Source organism: Mustelus asterias, chromosome 7 (genome assembly GCF_964213995.1).
Source record: "Mustelus asterias chromosome 7, sMusAst1.hap1.1, whole genome shotgun sequence".
Classification (NCBI taxonomy): Eukaryota; Metazoa; Chordata; class Chondrichthyes; order Carcharhiniformes; family Triakidae; genus Mustelus; species Mustelus asterias.
Genome location: NC_135807.1, coordinates 105,765,686 through 105,786,473, shown reverse-complemented (window position 1 = coordinate 105,786,473; position 20,788 = coordinate 105,765,686). Strand labels below are relative to the sequence as shown.

At 48.8% G+C, this 20,788-nt stretch overlaps 1 protein-coding gene across 1 annotated transcript in view; it reads left to right on the top strand.

Moving 5' to 3' along the window:
• Nucleotides 1–20,788, top strand: part of LOC144495491 (dual specificity calcium/calmodulin-dependent 3',5'-cyclic nucleotide phosphodiesterase 1A-like) — a 754,486-nt gene that overhangs the window by 726,739 nt on the left and 6,959 nt on the right. The window contains exon 18 of the mRNA XM_078215508.1: nt 12,158–12,226. Coding sequence (XP_078071634.1) covers nt 12,158–12,226 — 69 coding nt within the window. The remainder of the gene's footprint in view (nt 1–12,157; nt 12,227–20,788) is intronic.

Here is a 20,788-nt window from a genome sequence, read left to right as displayed (position 1 = left end):
TAATGGGATTGAGGGCTATAGATAGGCCTAGAGGTGGGGATGTGATCGGCGCAACCTGTGGGCCGAAGGGCCTGTTTGTGCTGTGGCTTTCTATGTTCTATGTCTGCACTGACAACAATCCCACCCAGGCCCTATCCCCTTATCCCTACATATTTACCCGCTAATTCCTCTAACCTACACATCCCGGGACACTAAGGGGCAATTTAGCTGGGCCAATCCACCTAACCTGCGCATCTTTGGACTGTGGGAGGAAACCGGAGCACCTGGAGGAAACCCACGCAGACAGAGGGAGAATGTGCAAACTCCGCACAGACAGTGACCCGAGCCGGGAATCGAACCCAGGTCCCTGGAGCTGTGAAACAGCAGTGCTAACCACTATGCTACCGTGCCACCCATATGTCCTCACCTCCGTCCTAAGTGGTCTACCCTGAATCCTCAGACTGTGACCCCTGGTTCTGGACACACCCACTGTCAGGAATATCCTCCCTGTATCTACCCTGTCTGGTCCTGTTAGAATTTTGTAAGTCTCTGAGATTCTCCCCCCATTCATCTGAACTCCAGCGAAAACAATCCTAACCTAGTCAATCTCTCTTCATACATCAGTCCCGCCATCCCCGGAATCAACCTGGTAAACCTTCGCTGCACTCCCTCGAGAGCAAGAACATCCTTCCTCAGAAAAGGAGACCAAAACTGCACTCAGTATTCTAGGTGTGGCCTCACCAAAGCTCTGTATAATTGCACAACACCTCTCTGCTCCTGTATTCGAAACCTCTCGCAATGAAGACCAACATACCATTTGACTTCTTTACCGCCTGCTGCACCTGCATGCTTACCTTCAGCAACTGGTGCACAAGGACATCCAGGTCCTGCTGCACACTCCCCTCTCCCAATTTACAGCCATTCAGATAGTAATCTGTTTTTTGCTTTTGCTTCCAAAGTGAATAACCTCACGTTTATCCAAATTATACTGCATCTGCCATTGATTTGCCCACTTACCCAACCTGTCCAGATCATTGCATCCTTGTCACAGTTTACCCTTCCACCCAAGTCGTTTCAATGCAACATAAGGGTATAAGGGACCGGGCTCTAAAGAATCTTGGCATTGACCCAGGATTCACAAATTTTGGCCTTAACTCCTCATATGCACCCCAGCTCTCTCTGACAGACTTCTTGATACACAAGAGTTCCTGAAAAACCCCATCTGTGATGCTGAATATTTCCAGAAAATTCAAACTTCATTTGCTTCAGCCAATCTCGTCCCATAAGGCTAGGCTCTTGTCCTTTTACTACCATCAGGAGTAGCTGGGCAGACTGGTGCTATTATGATACCAGTGTTGGTGTCATGCCCATTATCTTCTTCAGCCCCTACCCCATATAGGTTGCCAACTTGGCCATTGTACTACTAAGCCTCAAGGGTTGCAAACCTCCCTGTAAATACGTATAGATCTGTTCACCTATTACTGTAGTTGAAGCTCCTGTATCAACCTCCATAGTTGATGGACGTCCCTTAATCATAAGGAAGATCTTGATTGGGGTGGTATTATTTAACTTTACAATGTTGAGCTTATAAATGTTTGTGAATTGAACTCCCCACTCACCTGACGAAGAGGCAGCGCTCTGAAAGCTCCAAATAAACCTATTGGACTTTAACCTGGTGTTGTGAGACTTCTTACTGAGCTTATAAACTTCAGACTTCTCTTCTGACCCTCCCTCAATCTTGTTCACTGGAGACATTTTTTTTGGAAACTAGGCTCAGTCTGTTTAACTCTGCTTCTGGCTTATATGTGCCCATTCCTATTGCTCCTGAAACAAATTTGCTTTATAAATTTGCATCTGTCTTGGGGATGGGCTCCCCCACTGCGATAACATGTGTCAAACCCATGTGGTTGACGACCCTCACTAATGCAAATAACAGGTTAAAGGATTTTGGATCTGGTTCCTCCGGAGATATAAGGCTTCTTACAAGGTGATATATTTGTGGGCTGCAAAACTGAGAGTAAAATCATTTTTTGCTTTTCTTTGGAAGTTATTGCATTGGCTGCAAAGTAGTATCGAAGCCTTTCAATGTACTGGCCCCAATTTTCAACCTCTGGATCAGATGTATCAATTTTCCCGAATAATGGCATAGCTATTTGCCTATGGTTGGTACAAATGACTTTTTACCTTCCTTGCAGGTTTTCAGGGATTCACCCTTCCCTCTCCAAATGTTGGCTTTTTTGTGACTGTAGGCTCCTTTAACCTTGTAGCCAATTTTGTAGTGCAAGATAATGAGATGAGGAATATTTAAATCACAATGGTGATTTATTAAACAACAATTAGAATTATATTCAGACAAGCTCAGAACAGATATAGGTGTAGTCCCTCCGACCCCCGGGCTCTCAATGCAGGTTCACCTACCTGGACCCACACCCTAACATTCGATAGGCTGAAGTTTGCACGCTCTGTTCCGATAGGTCCTGGGAGAGCCCTGTGACCCTCAAATGATAGCCCCTTAAAGGGGCCACACCATCACACTGCATCTTCAAGAAGTTTAGCTTTCTCTTCCTCAAGTTGCAGAGGTGTCTTCATATTTTGAGCAGGTGAAATTAAGATTGAAAGTCAGCTTTTATTTAGATTGGTGTACACAGGAAAGAGTAGCTAATGAAGATGTCTGTAGTTTGACACACCAAATGTGTTAAAGGTATATAGCCCTCCAAGTCCATTTCCATCTGCTCTCATAGGACAATTCCCACATCCCATGAATCAGTTCAGTAAACCTTTGCTGCATTCTGTTTAAGACAATTGTATGAGGAGACCAAAATTGTGGCCTCAATAAAGCTGTATGTAATTGCAGGACATTTATTGCCCATCCCTAGTTGCCCTTGATAAGGTGGAGGTGAGCTGCCGCCTTGAACTGCTGCAGTCCCTGAGATGCAGGTAACAGGTACACCCACAGTGCTTTTAGGGAGGGAATTCGAGGATTTTGTCCCAGAGACAGTGAAGGAATGGTGATATGTTTCCATGATAGGATGGGGAGTGACTTGGAGGGGAATCTCCAGGTGATGGTGTTCCCAGATATCTGCTGCCCTTGCCTTTCTATTTATTCATTTTATTTATGTATTTAGTAGTGTCACAAGTAGGCTTACATTAACACTGCAATGAAGTTACTGTGAAAATCCCCTAGTCGTCACATTCCTGCGACTGTTCGGGTACACTGAGCGAGGCTAATGCACCCAACCAGCACGGGGGGAAAACCGGAGCACCCGGAGGAAACCCACACAGACACAGGAAGAACATGCACATAGACAGTGACCCAAGCTGGGAATCGAACGTGAGTTCCTGGCACTGTGAGGTAGCAGTGCTAACCACTGTGCCACCGCCCACAATGGCACTGTAGGCCAAACTAGGTGATAGTGGTCGTGGGTTTGGAAGGTGCTGCCTAAGGAATCTTGGTGAGTTCCTGCAGTGCATCTTGTAGATGGTGCGCATGGCTGCCACTGTTCTTCATGGTGGAGGGAGTGAATGTTTGTTGAAGAGGTAGCAATCAAGTGGACTGCTTTGTTCTGGATGCTAGCAAGTTTCTTGAGTGTTGTCAGAGCTGCACTCATCATAGAAATCATAGAAACCCTACAGTACAGAAGGAGGCCATTCGGCCCATCGAGTCTGCACCGACCAGAATCCCACCCAGGCCCTACCCCCACATATTTACCCGCTAATCCCTCTAACCTACACATCTCAGGACTCTAAGGGGCAATTTTTAACCTGGCCAATCAACCTAACCCGCACATCTTTGGACTGTGGGAGGAAACCGGAGCACCCGGAGGAAACCCACGAAGACACAAGGAGAATGTGCAAACTCCACACAGACAGTGACCCAAGCCGGGAATCGAACCCAGGTCCCTGGAGCTGTGAAGCAGCAGTGCTAACCACTGTGCTACCGTGCCGCCCCGTGTCATCCAGGCAAATGGAGATTATTCCATTACGTTCTTGACTTGTGCCTTGTAGATGGTGGGCAGGCTTTGGGAAGTCAGGAGATGAGTTACTCACCACAGGATTCCTAGCCTTTGACCTTCTCTTGTAGCCACAGTATTCATATGCTTATTCCAATTCAGTTTCTGGTAAATGGTACCTTCCAGGATGTTGATTGGGGGGGTGAGGGGGGGTGGGGGGGTACAGTGATAGTAGTGTCATTGAATGTCAAGGGCGATGGTTAGCTCTTTTGTTGGAGATGGCCATTGGATGGCACTTGTGTGGTGTAAATGTTATATGCCACATGTCAGCCCAAGCCTGGATGTTGACCAGGTCATGCTGCATTTGGACATGAACTGCTTCAGTATCTGAGGAGTTACAAATGATGCTGAACACTGTGCAGTCATCAGCAAACATCCCCACTTCTGACACTGTGATGGAAGGAAGGTCATTGATGAAGGTTGGGCGTCGGGCATTATCCTGATGAGCTCCTGCAGTGATGTGCTAGAGTTGAGATGATTGACCACCAACCGCCTTCCTTTCTGCCAGGTATGATTTGATATTTAATTTGATTTGATCTTATTGCCACATGTACTGGGTTACAGTGAAATGTTGCATGCTATAAAGGCAAACGTACCGCTCATGAAGTACTTGGGGGGAAAAGGATAGGGTGCAGAATGTAGTGTTGCAGCTACAGGTAGGGTGAAGAGAAAGATCAGCTTAATACATGATAGGACCGTTCAAAAGTCTGATGACAGCATGGAATAAGCTGTTCTTGAGTCTGTTGGTACATGTTTCCAGACTTTTGTACCTTTTTCTCCGAGGGAAGAAGGTGGTAGAGAGTGTATCTTGAGTTCGTGAGGCCCTTGATCATGCTGGCTACTTTCCTACTGCCTTGGGAAAGCAGCCAGCATAACCCTCCAATCACGAGAGGGTTTTTCCCCGATTCCCATTGACTCCAGTTTTGTAGTGCTCCTTAATGCCATCTATTAGCTTAGGGTACAAATCTTTGATTTGGGGCATAGGATACTATTGAGTTTGGAGACCGATTGACAGATGGTTTATAATTCCTCCAAAGATGAGCTAATTTGGGGCAGCACGGTGGCATAGTGGTTAGCACTACTGCCTCACAGCTCTAGGGACCCAGGTTCGAATCGCGGCTTGGGTGACTCTCTGTGCGTTGTCCCCGTGTCTGCGTGGGCTTGCTCCGGGTTCATAGAACATAGAACATTACAGCGCAGTACAGGCCCTTCGGCCCTCGATGTTGCGCCGACCAGTGGTACCAATCTAAAGCCCCTCTAATCTACACTATTCCAATATAATCCATATGGGTTCCTCCCACAGTGCAAAAGATGTGCTGGTTAGGTGCATTGGCCATTCTAAATTCTCCCTCAGTGTACCTGCACAGGCGCCGGAGTGTGGCAACTAGGGGATTTTTCACACTAACTTCATTGCAGTGTTAATGTAAACCTACTTGTGACACTAATAATTAAGTTTTAAACTTTTAATTTGTCGGCTTTAAGAACTGAAACAATGGGCGCAGCCCTTTCTGCAAATTACACGGGCCTTATATCTAAACTTTCAAAGCATCCTTGATCAGTTTCACCTTCTCCATCATGGAGTATGGGCTGATCTTGCTCTGAAATACCTAGATGTAGTGTTGGGGTCAACATAAATCTTGACCTTGGCTCCTTTTATTTTTCCCAAGCCCTGTTGGAAACCTCCAGTGCATCAACTAATAACTCCCTGCAGTTCCCCAATGCCCAGCTGAAGCAGTTCAGCTGGATATGCTGGAGACAGCCTCTCCTCATAAGTCTTGGTCTGTGCTTCCATAAAATAATGAGTACGAGACAAGCTGATTGCTGTCTTTAAGTTACTGGGGCCATTGTGGTGCTTTTCATTTCTAAAGGTTCCCCCCATGTAGGTAGCTAATCTGGCATTTATATCTTCCAATCTCAGGAGTCGGATGCCAGATTAGAGATGCTTATTGTCTCCAATAATGAAGACTGCAGCATGTCCCCCTCCGTCTTCAAGGAATGGCCAATCACACCAGCAATTCTACCATTATTGGGGCAACTTTTGTTGTGATGATATGATTTAGTTGTAGTGTACCTGTCTCTGGAAGAGGGGGTAATTGCATGGTACTCTCATGTATTGGCTTTCTTCCTAGGCAGCTCGCCTTCTGTCAGTTCCCGAAATTTTGCCAAAGCCTTTGATAGTGTTTGCAATAAACCTTCATCTGACAACTGCACCTTTCTGGAGTATGTTCTCTAATATTTTTGGGGTCATCAGTGCCTTTCCTTACCTGTCTGATGATGACATTAGAGTTCCTGTATCCAAAGGGGCCCTTTAACATGTGATTTACATAAGCACTCTCCATTGAGGACTGATCACACGAGGTTCCTCCCACTAATTAGAGGACATTGCAGCCTGGTGCTCCCTGTAGTTCCTGAGACCTTTTTTTTCTGATTTCTCAAGAGACAAGGCTATTTCAATGACGTTTTTAAAATCCAAATTTGATTCTGCCAACGGCTTGTTTTGGGTAGTTCGTTCATTTATGGCACATACCAATCTGTCTCACAACATTTCATTATATATGTTCCAATGTGAGTGGTACCATTATGAAGTGGCGATGAAGGGGAGGAGAGAGGCATTATGATTGAAATGTTCGCACACTTTGTTCTCTAGAATCTGGTCAAAGGTCAAGATCCAGAACACACACATCCATGACAAACTGGCAGTGGTGCACAGTCATGTCCCACAGTCAAACAGCTATGGGGTTTCCTTGGATAGTACTTAAAAAACCTGTGTCACCCTCTGCAGGTATCTGAACCAGTACCATCAACTATAACAGCAACCCATGCATCTGGCCTGCAATCCAGGTCCTCTATACCAATGGAGATGGAAATTCCTCCAGAGGCCAACACAACAAGCCCTGCAGCCTCTGGGTGCAGCGTAAGGATGCCTGTAGATTAGAGGTTTAGATAGGGTGGATAGTGATAGCCTTTTTCCTCTGATGGAGAAATCCAGCACGAGGGGGCATGGCTTTAAATTGAGGGGGGGTAGTTATAGAACCGATGTCAGGGGTAGGTTCTTTACCCAGAGGGTGGTGAGGGATTGGAATGCCCTGCCAGCATCAGTAGTAAATGCGCCTAGTTTGGGGGCGTTTAAGAGATCCGTAGATAGGTTCATGGACGAAAAGAAATTGGTTTAGGTTGGAGGGTCACAGTTTTTTTTTTTAACTGGTCGGTGCAACATCGTGGGCCGAAGGGCCTGTTCTGCGCTGTAATGTTCTATGTTCTATGTTCTAATGCCATCCATACTGAGTACATCAATTCGAGGGCATCTCAAGCAACACCAACTGGCACGATCACATGCTCAGTGTGTCTGTGCCAATCAAATACAAGGTTCAAGGACAATGTGAGGAACTAGTCTGCAAATGGACTTTGTTTTAAAAGATGGCTATGCCAATAGGCTATGCACCAGCTGGAACAGCCCAATCTGTGATTTGCACATTGTAAATATTTATGTGTTGTTAGCCCTATTTAATATGCGCATAGTTTCTACTTTGAGTGTTCTTCTACATTGTTAAACTTCAATACTATCAGTTGTCCCAACTTAAAAGTCCAAAGATGTGTGGGTTAGGTTGATTGGCTATGCTAAAATTGCCCCTTAGTGTCCTGAGATGCGTAGGTTAGAGGGATTAGTGGGTAAATATGTGGGGTATGGGGGTAGGGCCTGGGTGGGATTGTGGTCGGTGCAGACTCGATGGGCCAAATGGCCTCTTTCTGCACTGTAGGGTTTCTATGATTCTATGAAATGGGTAAGATGTAGACGTTGGGATGATGTGGATACCAAAGGGGTCACATGAATCATAGAATCATAGAAACCCTACAGTGCAGAAGGAGGCCATTCGGCCCATCGAGTCTGCACCGACCACGATCCCACCCAGGCCCTACCCCCACATATTTTGACCTAATCCCTCTAACCTACGCATCCCAGGACTCTAAGGGGCAATTTTTTTTAACCTGGCCAATCAACCTAACCCGCACATCTTTGGACTGTGGGAGGAAACCAGAGCACCCGGAGGAAACCCACGCAGACACGAGGAGAATGTGCAAACTCCACACAGACAGTGACCCGAGCCGGGAATCGAACCCAGGTCCCTGGAGCTGTGAAGCAGCAGTGCTAACCACTGTGCTACCATGCCGCCCAAACGACTGCGACAGGACTCGAACCTGCAATCTTCTGATATCATCACCCCCAGAACTACCGAAGTCAATGCTGGGAGCACGAGGTTTCTCTTGGAGCGCAGGAAGAGACATAGCATGTAAGAGCTGCTCAGTTGCTGTCAATAAGCACCTATTGTTGTTAGTGCCTGGAAACGACAAACATGTAAACCAAATATGTGAAATCATTCATTTATAGGTGGCACAGTGGTTAACACTGCTGTCTCACAGGGCCAGGGACCCGGGCTGGACTCCTGAGTTGGATCCCTACCTGTGTGGAGCCTGCATGTTCTCCCTGTGTCTGTGTGGATTTACTCCAGGTGCTCCGGTTTCCTCCCACACTCCAAAGATGTGCTAGTTAGGTAGATTGGCCAAGCTAAATTCTGCCTCAGTGTACCCTTCATTAACTTCATTACAGTGTTAATGTAAGCCTACTTGGGACACAAATAAATAAAAAGAGTCATAGAGGTTTACAGCATGGAAACAGGCCCTTCGGCCCAACTTGCCCATGCCGCCCTTTTTTTAAAAAACCCCTAAGCTAATCCCAATTGCCCACATTTGGCCCATATCCCTCTATACCCATCGTACCCCTGTAACTATCTAAATGATTTTTAAAAGACAGAATTGTACCCGCCTCTACTACGACCTCTGGCAGCTTGTTCCAGACACTCACCACCCTCTGTGTGAAAAAATTGCCCCTCTGGACACTTTTGTATCTCTCCCCCCTCACCTTAAACCTATGCCCTCTAGTTTTAGACTCCCCTACATTTGGGAAAACATAATGACTATCTATCTGATCTATGCCCCTCATTATTTTATAGACCTCTATAAGATCACCTCTCAGCCTCCTATGCTCCAGAGAAAAATGTCCCAGTCTATCCAACCTCTCCTTATAACTCAATCCATCAAGTCCCGGTAGCATCCTAGTAAATCTTTTCTGCACTCTTTCTAGTTTAATCATATCCTTTCTATAATAGGGTGATCAGAATTGCACACAGTATTCTAAGTGTGGCCTTACCAATGTCTTGTACAACTTCAACAAGACATTCCAACTCCTGTATTCAATGTTCTGACCGATGAAACCAAGCCTGCTGAATGCCTTCTTCATCACTCTGTTCACCTGTGACTCCACTTTCAAGGAGCTATGAACATGTACCCCTAGATCTCTTTGTTCTGTAACTCTCCCCAATGCCCTACCATTAATTGAGTAAGTCCTGCCCTGGTTCAATCTACCAAAATGCATCACCTCGCATTTGTCTAAATTAAACTCCATCTACCATTCATCAGCCCACTGGCCCAATTGATCAAGATCCCGTTGCAATTGGAGATAACTTTCTTCACTGTCCACTATGCCACCAATCTTGGTGTCATCTGCAAACTTACTAACCATGCCTCCTATATTCTCATCCAAATCATTAATATAAATGACAAATAACAGTGGACCCAGCACTGATCCCTGAGGCACACCGCTGGTCACAGGCCTCCAGTTTGAAAAACAATTCTCTACAACCACCCTCTGGCTTCTGTCAAGAAGCCAATTTAGATACCTCACCCTGGATCCCGTGAGATTTAACCTTCTGCAAGAATCTACCATGCGGTACCTTGTCAAAGGCCTTGCTAAAGTCCATGTAGACAACATCAACTGCACTGCCCTCATCTATCTTCTTGGTTACCCCTTCAAAAAACTCAATCAAATTTGAGACATGATTTTCCACTCACAAAGCCATGCTGACCGTCCCTAATCAGTCCTTGCGTCTCTAAATGCCTGCAGATCCTGTCTCTCAAAATACCTTCCAACAATTTACCCACCACAGATGTGAGGCTCACTGGCCTGTAGTTCCCAGGCTTTTCCCTGCAGCCCTTTTTAAACAAAGGCACAACATTTGCCACTCTCCAATCTTCAGGCACCTCACCCGTGGCTATCGATGATTCAAATATCTCGGCTAGGGGGGCTGCAATTTCCTCCCTAGTCAAAGTCAAAAGAAAATAATCAAAGAAGTAATTCTTATACTGCCAGCAAAGGTTCTGGCCTCATGCCAAACCCATAAACCATTCTGATAAACAAGGATTTTCTACACCCCCTTGCTCCGCCAATGAGTGCCTCCACACCAGCCCGCTACACAATACCCTAATCCACATCACGCCATCCTGCCCACCACAACATAAAACACCCACAAATAAAATGTCACTCCATCCCACCAGTTCCGGTATCCCCCAACACCTTAACAAAGACATACAGGAGGCAAAAAAACCAAGACAACAGGCTGTTGCTTGACTAGTCTGTGAGACAACTCTCTCAATTTTAGCACAAGCCCCCAGATATTAGTAAGGAGGATCTTTGGAGATCAAACTTAATTCTCGTTGTGGATGTAAACTAAGTTTCTGTACAGCAAATTTCAGAGCCTTTACCTTAAAGTATAATTGTGGCAATTGTGAGGCAATGCACATTGGTTATAAGAATATAAAAGCAAAGTAATTTTTAAAGGGCGTAAAATTTTTAATGTTTATGTTCAGAGGGTCTTTTGTGTACTCATGCAATAAAATTAGCATACAAGTGCAGCAAGCAATTAGGAAGGCAAGTGGTTGTTGGCTTATATTGCAAGAGGGTTGGAGGACAAGAATACGTCTGTCTTGCTACAAGTGGGCTTGGATGAGAGCACATCCTATGTGCAGTTCTGGTCTCGACATTTAAAGAAGGATATACTTGCATTGGAGACAGTACAGCGAAGGTTCACAAGATTGGTCCCTGTGATGAAAGGCTGGGTAAACTGAGGCTGATATCCTCATGGAGTTTGGAAGAATCAGAAGTCATCTCATTGAAACATCAAAGGGGTTTGGATAGGTTAGGTGCTGTAAGATTGTTTTCCCTCGCTGTGGAATCTAGAAAGAGAGGATAAAGGGCTGAGGTGAGAAGAAATCCTTTCACCCCAAGTGTTGTAAACCTTTTTAATCTGTCTGCCAGAGGTTTGGTCCACCTTTTATGATATTTGAGGCTGAGATGAAGTGATTTTTGATCTCTCAGGGAATCAAAGGATATGGGGAGATTGGGTGGAAAGTGGAGTTGAGGCAGAGGATAAGCCATGATGGTATTGAATAGACCATAAGACCATAAGACATAGGAGCGGAAGTAAGGCCATTCGGCCCATCGAGTCCACTCCACCATTCAATCATGGTTGATTTCAACTCCATTTACCCGCTCTCTCCCCATAGCCCTTAATTCCTCGAGAAATCAAGAATTTATCAATTTCTGTCTTGAAGACGCTCAACGTCTCGGCCTCCACAGCCCTCTGTGGCAATGAATTCCACAGACCCACCACTCTCTGGCTGAAGAAATTTCTCCTCATCTCTGTTCTAAAGTGACTCCCTTTTATTCTAAGGCTGTGCCCCCGCGTCCTAGTCTCCCCTGTTAATGGAAACAACTTCCCTACGTCCATCCTATCTAAGCCGTTCATTATCTTGTAAGTTTCTATCAGATCTCCCCTCAACCTCCTAAACTCCAATGAATATAATCCCACGATCCTCAGACGTTCATCGTATGTCAGGCCTACCATTCCTGGGATCATCCGTGTGAATCTCCGCTGGACCCGCTCCAGTGCCAGTATGTCCTTCCTGAGGTGTGGGGCCCAAAATTGCTCACAGTACTCCAAATGGGGCCTAACCAGTGCTTTATAAAGCCTCAGAAGTACATCCCTGCTTTTGTATTCCAAGCCTCTTGAGATAAATGACAACATTACATTTGCTTTCTTAATTACGGACTCAACCTGCAAGTTTACCTTTAGAGAATCCTGCTAGCTAGTCTAGTCCGACCCCTATTTCTTATTGTGTTTATGTTTGTGTAGGATAAAATTTTGATTTGAACATCCTAAAACAGTTTTACACCATTCTTGTTTTAATACGAGTCCACAATGAATTTCTACACATTTTTTACTCACTCTCTTAATTCTCTCCATGTTTTGCTGAATTTCTGTGTTTAATTTTAGGAGAGGTAAGCATTGTCAGTGCTGACCCCAAGGATTCCAGCAAGGAAAGAAACCAAATGAAAACAGGAGGTAAGTGTCTAGTTTTGCATTTAACCTTAGCGCAGATTGTCCAACATCTGGCTGGTGAAGTCACACAACATGGGTAGATTTCAAAATACCTGGAAGATTCTGAAAGAAACTTCCTCCAATCACAGACTTTCCCCCTCCCATATTTAATGCTGATAGGCTCACTCATTGGTGGCAGTGAGTGGGCTCCAGAAACAGAGGTATTGGGGAGCTATCGAGAGCTATCAGGTTGGGGGAGGAAGAGACTCACAGCCAGGCTAGGCAGAGGAAGGAAAGACCTGCTCTGTGTTGGGCCAGGCAGGGGAACAGCACAGGAACAGGCCCTTCGGCCCACCAAGCTTGCACCAACACATGATGCCTTTTTAAACGAAAGACCTTTTGCTTCTATGCAGTTCATATCCTTCTATTCCCTGCCTATTCATGTATGTGTCAAGATGTCTCTTAAACATTGCTATTGTATCTGCTTCTACCACTTCCTCTGGCAGCGCATTCCAGGCACTTACTACCCTGTGTGTAAAAAGAACTTGTCTCTCACATCTCCTTTAATCTTCCCCCCTTTAGAGTCATCGAGGTTTACAGCATGGAAACAAGCCCTTTGGCCCAATTTGTCCATGCCATCTTTTTTTTAACCACTAAACTAGTCCCCATTGCCCACATTTGGCCCATATCCCTCTATACCTATCCTAACCTGTAACTGTCTAAATGCTTTTTGATGTGGAGATGCCGGCATTGGACTGAGGTGGGAACAGTAAGAAGTCTCACACCACCAGGTTAAAGTCAAACACGTTTATTTGGAATTACGAGCTTTCCAGCGCTGCACCTTCATCACTCACCTGACGATGGAGCAGTGCTCCGAAAGCTTGTGATACCAAATAAACCTGTTGGACTTTAACCTGGTGTTGTGAGACTTCTTACTAAATCCTTTTTAAAAGACAAAATTGTACCTGACTATTATTATCTCTGGCAGCTCGTTCCAGACACTCCCCACCCTCTGAGTGAAATAATTGCCACTCTGGAGTCTTTTGTATCTCTCCCCTCTCACCTTTAAACATATGCCGTTTAGTTTTGGACTCCCCTACCTTTGGGAAAAGATGTTGACTATCTAGCTGATCTATGCCCCTCATTATTTTATAAACCTCGATAAGATCTCCCGGTCTATCCAGCCTCTCCTTATAACTCAAACCATCAAGTCCCAGTAGCATCCTAGTAAATCTTTTCTGCACTCTTTTTCTAGTTTAATCATATCCTTTCTATGATAAACCTATGTCCCCTAGTAATTGACATTTCTACCCTGAGAAAAAGACTCCCAATTATTGGGTCGACCTATGCCTGTCATCATTTTGTAAATGTCTTTCAGGTCACCCCTCAGCCTCCAACGTTCAAGTGAAAACAAACCAACTTTGACCAATCTCTCCTCATAGCTAACACCCTCCAAACCAGACAACATCCTGGTAAACCTTTTCTGTACTCTCTCCAAAGCCTCCACATCTTTCTGGTAGCGTGGAGACCAGAACTGTACACAGTATTTCAAATGAGGCCTAACTAATGTTCTATACAGCTGCAAAATGACTTGCAAATTTTTATACTCTATGCCCCAACCAATGAAGGCAAGCATGCCATAAGCCGCCTTGGCCATATTATCCACTTGTGTTGCCACTTTCGGGGAACTAAGGATTCTGCCATTTACTGTGTACTTCCATCCTGCATAAGCTCTTCCAAAATGCATCACCTTGCATTTGTCTAGATTAATTTCCATCTGCCATTTCTCCGCCCAAGTCTCCAGCCTACCTACATCTTGCTATATCCTCTGCAATTCTCCTCACTATCCACAGCTCCCCCAATCTTTGTGTTGTCCGCAAACTTACTAATCAGACCACCGACGTTCTCCTCCAAATCATTTATATATATATATATATATTATAAACAACAGGGGTCCCAGCACTGTTCCCTGCGAAATACCACTAATTACAGATCTCCAGTCAGAAAAACACTCTTCCACTGCCACTCTGTCTTTGATAGAATCCCTACAGTGCAGATGGAGGCCATTCAGCTCATCAATCCTGCAGCAACAACAATCCCATCCAGGCCCTATCCCCATAACCCCATGTATTTACCCTACAAATCTCTCTGACACAAAGGGGCAATTTAGCATGGCCAATCAACCTAACCCACACACCTTTGGACAATGATCAAGACAGTTCTATATCTATCTTACCAGCACACAGCAGATCTCATGTGACTTCACCTTCTGTATCTGTCTGAGGAACCTTGTCAAAGACCTTGCTAAAGTCTATGTAGACAACATCCACCGCCCTGCCCTCATCAATCATCTTTGTCACTTCCTCAAAACCTCAATCGAGTTTGGGAAACGACCTCTCCCACACGAAGCCAAACTGCCTATCTCTAGTGAGTCCATATTTTTCCAAATGTGAGTAAATCCTGTCTCTAAGAACCTTCTCTGATAATGTACCTACCACTGAAGTAAAGTTCACTGGCCTGTGGTTTCCTGGAATATCCCTGTTGCCCTCCTTAAACAAAGGAACAATATTGGTTATTCTCTCGTCCTCTGGGACCTCTCCTGTGGCGAAAGAGGATGCAAGGATTTTGTAGAAGGCCCCAGCAGTTGTCTCTCTTGCCTCCCTCAGTATTCTGGGATAGATCCCAACAGGTCCTGGGGACTTGTCTATCTTAATGCTTTTCAAAACACCCAACGCCTCTTCATTTCGACATGCCCTAGAGTAGCAGCATGCCCCTGTCTAGACTCATCATCCACCATGTCCTTCTTTGTAAATACCGATGCAATAAAGGGAAAGAGAGATTTGCTCGCTGCTGAGCCAATGGAAGGAGAGACTCACTCTGTGATGGGCCAAGGGGGAAGGAGAGACTCACCCAGCACAGGGGAAGGAACTGGGAGGGGAACAAAGAAAAGTAGAGCATAGGAACAGGCCCATTGGCCCTCCAAGCCTGCACTTGGAGAGTGTGTGTGTGTGTGTGGTGGGGAGAGTGTGTGTGTGTGGCAGGGGAGAGTGTGTGTGTGTGTGGCAGGGGAGAGTGTGTGTGTGTGTGGCAGGGGAGAGTGTGAGTGTGTGGCAGGGGAGAGTGTGTGAGTGTGTGGCAGGGGAGAGTGTGTGTGTGGTGGGGAGAGTGTGTGTGTGGTGGGGAGAGTGTGTGTGTGTGGTGGGGAGAGTGTGTGTGTGTGGGGCAGGGGAGAGTGTGTGTGTGGCAGGGGAGAGTGTGTGTGTGGTGGGGAGAGTGTGTGTGTGTGTGTGGTGGGGAGAGTGTGTGTGTGTGTGGTGGGGAGAGTGTGTGTGTGTGTGGTGGGGAGAGGAGTGTGTGTGTGTGCTGGGGAGAGGAGTGTGTGTGTGTGTGGTGGGGAGAGTGTGTGTGTGTGGTGGGGAGAGTGTGTGTGTGTGTGTGGTGGGGAGAGTGTGGTGTGTGTGTGTGGTGGGGAGTGTGTGTGTGTGTGGTGGGGAGAGTGCGTGTGTGTGTGTGGTGGGGAGAGTGTGTGTGTGTGTGGTGGGGAGAGTGTGTGTGTGTGTGGTGGGGAGAGTGTGTGTGTGTGTGGTGGGGAGAGGAGTGTGTGTGTGTGTGTGTGTGTGGTGGGGAGAGTGTGTGTGTGTGTGGTGGGGAGAGGAGAGTGTGTGTGTGTGTGGTGGGGAGAGTGTGTGTGTGTGTGGTGGGGAGAGTGTGTGTGTGTGTGGTGGGGAGAGGAGAGTGTGTGTGTGTGGTGGGGAGAGTGTGTGTGTGTGTGTGTGGTGGGGAGAGTGTGTGTGTGTGTGTGTGGTGGGGAGAGTGTGTGTGTGTGTGTGTGGTGGGGAGAGTGTGTGTGTGTGTGTGGTGGGGAGAGTGTGTGTGTGTGTGGTGGGGAGAGTGTGTGTGTGTGTGTGTGGTGTGGAGAGGAGAGTGTGTGTGTGTGTGTGTGGTGGGGAGAGGAGAGTGTGTGTGTGTGTGTGTGGTGGGGAGAGTGTGTGTGTGTGTGTGGTGGGGAGAGGAGTGTGTGTGTGTGGTGGGGAGAGTGTGTGTGTGTGTGGTGGGGAGAGTGTGTGTGTGGTGGGGAGAGTGTGTGTGTATGTGTGTGGTGGGGAGAGTGTGTGTGTGTGTGTGGTGGGGAGAGGAGAGCGTGTGTGTGTGTGGTGGGGAGAGTGTGTGTGTGTGTGTGTGGTGGGGAGAGTGTGTGTGTGTGTGTGGTGGGGAGAGGAGTGTGTGTGTGTGTGTGGTGGGGAGAGTGTGTGTGTGTGTGGTGGGGAGAGGAGTGTGTGTGTGTGGTGGGGAGAGTGTGTGTGTGTGTGTGTGGTGGGGAGAGTGTGTGTGTGTGGTGGGGAGAGTGTGTGTGGGGTGTGTGGTGGGGAGAGTGTGTATGTGTGGTGGGGAGAGTGTGTGTGTGTGGTGGGGAGAGGAGTGTGTGTGTGTGGTGGGGAGAGGAGTGTGTGTGTGTGGTGGGGAGAGTGTGTGTGTGTGTGGTGGGGAGAGGAGTGTGTGTGTGTGCTGGGGAGAGGAGTGTGTGTGTGTGTGGTGGGGAGAGTGTGTGTGTGTGGTGGGGAGAGTGTGTGTGTGTGTGTGTGGTGGGGAGAGTGTGTGTGTGTGTGGTGGGGAGTGTGTGTGTGTGTGTGTGTGTGTGGTGGGGAGAGTGAATGTGTGTGTGGTGGGGAGTGTGTGTGTGTGTGGTGGGGAGAGTGTGTGTGGTGGGGGAGAGTGTGTGTGTGTGTGGTGGGGAGAGGAGTGTGTGTGTGTGTGTGGTGGGGAGAGTGTGTGTGTGTGTGGTGGGGAGAGGAGTGTGTGTGTGGTGGGGAGAGGAGTGTGTGTGTGTGGTGGGGAGAGTGTGTGTGTGTGTGGTGGGGAGAGTGTGTGTGTGTGTGGTGGGGAGAGTGTGTGTGTGTGTGTGGTGGGGAGAGTGTGTGTGTGTGTGGTGGGGAGAGGAGAGTGTGTGTGTGTGTGTGTGGTGGGGAGAGTGTGTGTGTGTGTGTGTGGTGGGGAGAGGAGTGTGTGTGTGTGGTGGGGAGAGTGTGTGTGTTTGTGGTGGGGAGAGTGTGTGTGTGGTGGGGAGAGTGTGTGTGTGTGTGTGTGGTGGGGAGAGTGTGTGTGTGTGTGTGGTGGGGAGAGGAGAGCGTGTGTGTGTGGTGGTGGGGAGAGTGTGTGTGTGTGTGTGGTGGGGAGAGTGTGTGTGTGTGTGTGGTGGGGAGAGGAGTGTGTGTGTGTGGTGGGGAGAGTGTGTGTGTGTGTGGTGGGGAGAGGAGTGTGTGTGTGTGGTGGGGAGAGTGTGTGTGTGTGTGTGTGGTGGGGAGAGTGTGTGTGGGTGTGTGGTGGGGAGAGTGTGTGTGTGTGGTGGGGAGAGTGTGTGTGTGTGTGGTGGGGAGAGGAGTGTGTGTGTGTGTGGTGGGGAGAGGAGTGTGTGTGTGTGGTGGGGAGAGGAGTGTGTGTGTGGTGGGGAGAGGAGTGTGTGTGTGTGGTGGGGAGAGTGTGTGTGTGTGTGTGTGGTGGGGAGAGGAGTGTGTGTGTGTGTGTGTGGTGGGGAGAGGAGTGTGTGTGTGTGGTGGGGAGAGTGTGTGTGTGTGTGGTGGGGAGAGTGTGTGTGTGTGTGGTGGGGAGAGTGTGTGTGTGTGTGGTGGGGAGAGGAGTGTGTGTGTGTGGTGGGGAGAGTGTGTGTGTGTGTGGTGGGGAGAGTGTGTGCGTGTGTGTGTGTGGTGGGGAGAGTGTGTGTGTGTGTGGTGGGGAGAGGAGTGTGTGTGTGTGCTGGGGAGAGGAGGTGTGTGTGTGTGTGTGTGGTGGGGAGAGTGTGTGTGTGTGTGGTGGGGAGAGTGTGTGTGTGTGTGTGTGTGGTGGGGAGAGTGTGTGTGTGTGTGGTGGGGAGTGTGTGTGTGTGTGTGTGTGTGTGGGTGGGGAGAGTGAGTGTGTGAGTGGTGGGGAGTGTGTGTGTGTGTGGTGGGGAGAGTGTGTGTGGTGGGGAGAGTGTGTGTGTGTGTGGTGGGGAGAGGAGTGTGTGTGTGTGGTGGGGAGAGTGTGTGTGTGTGTGGTGGGGAGAGGAGTGTGTGTGTGTGGTGGGGAGAGGAGTGTGTGTGTGTGGTGGGGAGAGTGTGTGTGTGTGTGTGTGGTGGGGAGAGTGTGTGTGTGTGTGGTGGGGAGAGGAGAGTGTGTGTGTGTGGTGGGGAGAGTGTGTGTGTGTGTGGTGGGGAGAGTGTGTGTGTGTGTGGTGGGGAGAGTGTGTGTGTGTGGTGGGGAGAGTGTGTGTGTGTGTGGTGGGGAGAGGAGTGTGTGTGTGTGGTGGGGAGAGGAGTGTGTGTGTGTGGTGGGGAGAGTGTGTGTGTGTGTGGTGCGGAGAGTGTGTGTGTGGCGGGGAGAGTGTGTGTGTGTGTGTGTGTGGTGGGGAGAGGAGAGCGTGTGTGTGTGTGGTGGGAGAGTGTGTGTGTGTGTGTGGTGGGGAGAGTGTGTGTGTGTGTGTGTGGTGGGGAGAGTGTGTGTGTGTGTGTGGTGGGGAGAGGAGTGTGTGTGTGTGGTGGGGGAGAGTGTGTGTGGTGGGGGAGAGTGTGTGTGTGTGTGTGTGGTGGGGAGAGTGTGTGGGTGTGTGGTGGGGAGAGTGTGTGTGTGTGTGGTGGGGAGAGTGTGTGTGTGTGTGTGGTGGGGAGAGGTGTGTGTGTGTGTGGTGGGGAGAGGAGTGTGTGTGTGTGGTGGGGAGAGGAGTGTGTGTGTGTGGTGGGGAAAGTGTGTGTGTGTGTGGTGGGGAGAGTGTGTGTGTGTGTGTGTGTGGTGGTGGGGAGAGGAGTGTGTGTGTGTGTGTGGTGGGGAGAGGACTGTGTGTGTGTGTGTGTGTGGTGGTGGGGAGAGTGTGTGTGTGTGTGTGGTGGGGAGAGTGTGTGTGTGTGTGGTGGGGAGAGTGTGTGTGTGTGTGGTGGGGAGAGGAGTGTGTGTGTGTGGTGGGAAGAGTGTGTGTGTGTGGTGGGGAGAGTGTGTGTGTGTGTGTGGTGGGGAGAGTGTGTGTGTGTGGTGGGGAGAGTGTGTGTGTGTGTGGTGGGGAGAGTGTGTGTGTGTGTGGTGGGGAGAGGAGTGTGTGTGTGTGGTGGGAAGAGTGTGTGTGTGTGGTGGGGAGAGTGTGTGTGTGTGTGTGGTGGGGAGAGTGTGTGTGTGTGTGTGGTGGGGAGAGTGTGTGTGTGTGTGTGTGGTGGGGAGAGTGTGTGTGTGTGTGTGTGTGTGGTGGGGGAGAGTGTGTGTGTGGTGGGGAGAGGAGTGTGTGTGTGTGTGGTGGGGAGAGTGTGTGTGTGTGGTGGGGAGAGGAGTGTGTGTGTGTGTGTGGTGGGGAGAGTGTGTGTGTGTGTGTGGTGGGGAGAGGAGTGTGTGTGTGTGTGTGTGTGTGGTGGGGAGAGTGTGTGTGTGTGTGAGTGTGTGTGGTGGGGAGAGTGTGTGTGTGGTGTGGTGGGGAGAGGTGTGGTGTGTGTGTGGTGGGGAGAGGAGTGTGTGTGTGTGGTGGGGAGAGGAGTGTGTGTGTGTGTGTGGTGGGGAGAGTGTGTGTGTGTGTGTGTGTGTGTGGTGGGGGAGAGTGTGTGTGTGTGGAGTGTGTGTGTGTGTGGTGGGGAGAGGAGTGTGTGTGTGTGGTGGGGAGAGTGTGTGTGTGTGTGGTGGGGAGAGTGTGTGTGTGTGTGGTGGGGAGAGTGTGTGTGTGTGTGTGGTGGGGAGAGTGTGTGTGTGTGTGGTGGGGAGAGGAGGGTGTGTGTGTGTGGTGGGGAGAGTGTGTGTGTGGTGGGGAGAGTGTGTGTGTGTGGTGGGGAGAGTGTGTGTGTGTGTGGTGGGGAGAGTGTGTGTGTGTGTGTGGTGGGGAGAGTGTGTGTGTGTGTGTGTGTGTGTGTGGTGGGGAGAGTGTGTGTGTGTGTGGGTGGGGAGTGTGTGTGTGTGGTGGGGAGAGTGTGTGTGTGTGTGGTGGGGAGAGTGTGTGTGTGTGTGGTGGGGGAGAGTGTGTGTGTGTGTGGTGGGGAGAGTGTGTGTGTGTGGTGGGAGAGTGTGTGTGTGTGTGGTGGGGGAGAGTGTGTGTGTGTGTGGTGGGGAGAGTGTGTGTGTGTGTGTGGTGGGGAGAGTGTGTGTGTGTGTGTGTGGGGAGGGAGAGTGTGTGTGTGTGTGTGGTGGGGAGAGTGTGTGTGTGTGTGGTGGGGAGAGTGTGTGTGTGGTGGGGAGTGTGTGTGTGTGGTGGGGAGAGTGTGTGTGTGTGGTGGGGAGAGTGTGTGTGTGTGTGTGGGGAGAGTGTGTGTGTGGTGGGGGGAGTGTGTGTGGTGGGAGAGTGTGTGTGTGTGGTGGGGAGAGTGTGTGTGTGTGTGGTGGGGAGAGTGTGTGTGTGTGTGTGGTGGGGAGAGTGTGTGTGTGTGTGTGGGGAGAGGAGTGTGGTGTGTGTGTGTGGTGGGGAGAGTGTGTGTGTGTGGTGCGCGAGAGTGTGTGTGTGTGGGGGAGAGTGTGTGGTGTGTGTGTGGTGGGGAGAGTGTGTGTGTGTGTGCCACTCTCTCTAATGGTGAATTTTATTAATTACTCTTTCATTATCCAATTTATTACTTCGACCATTTATTACTTTGACATTTTGCTCAGCAAGTT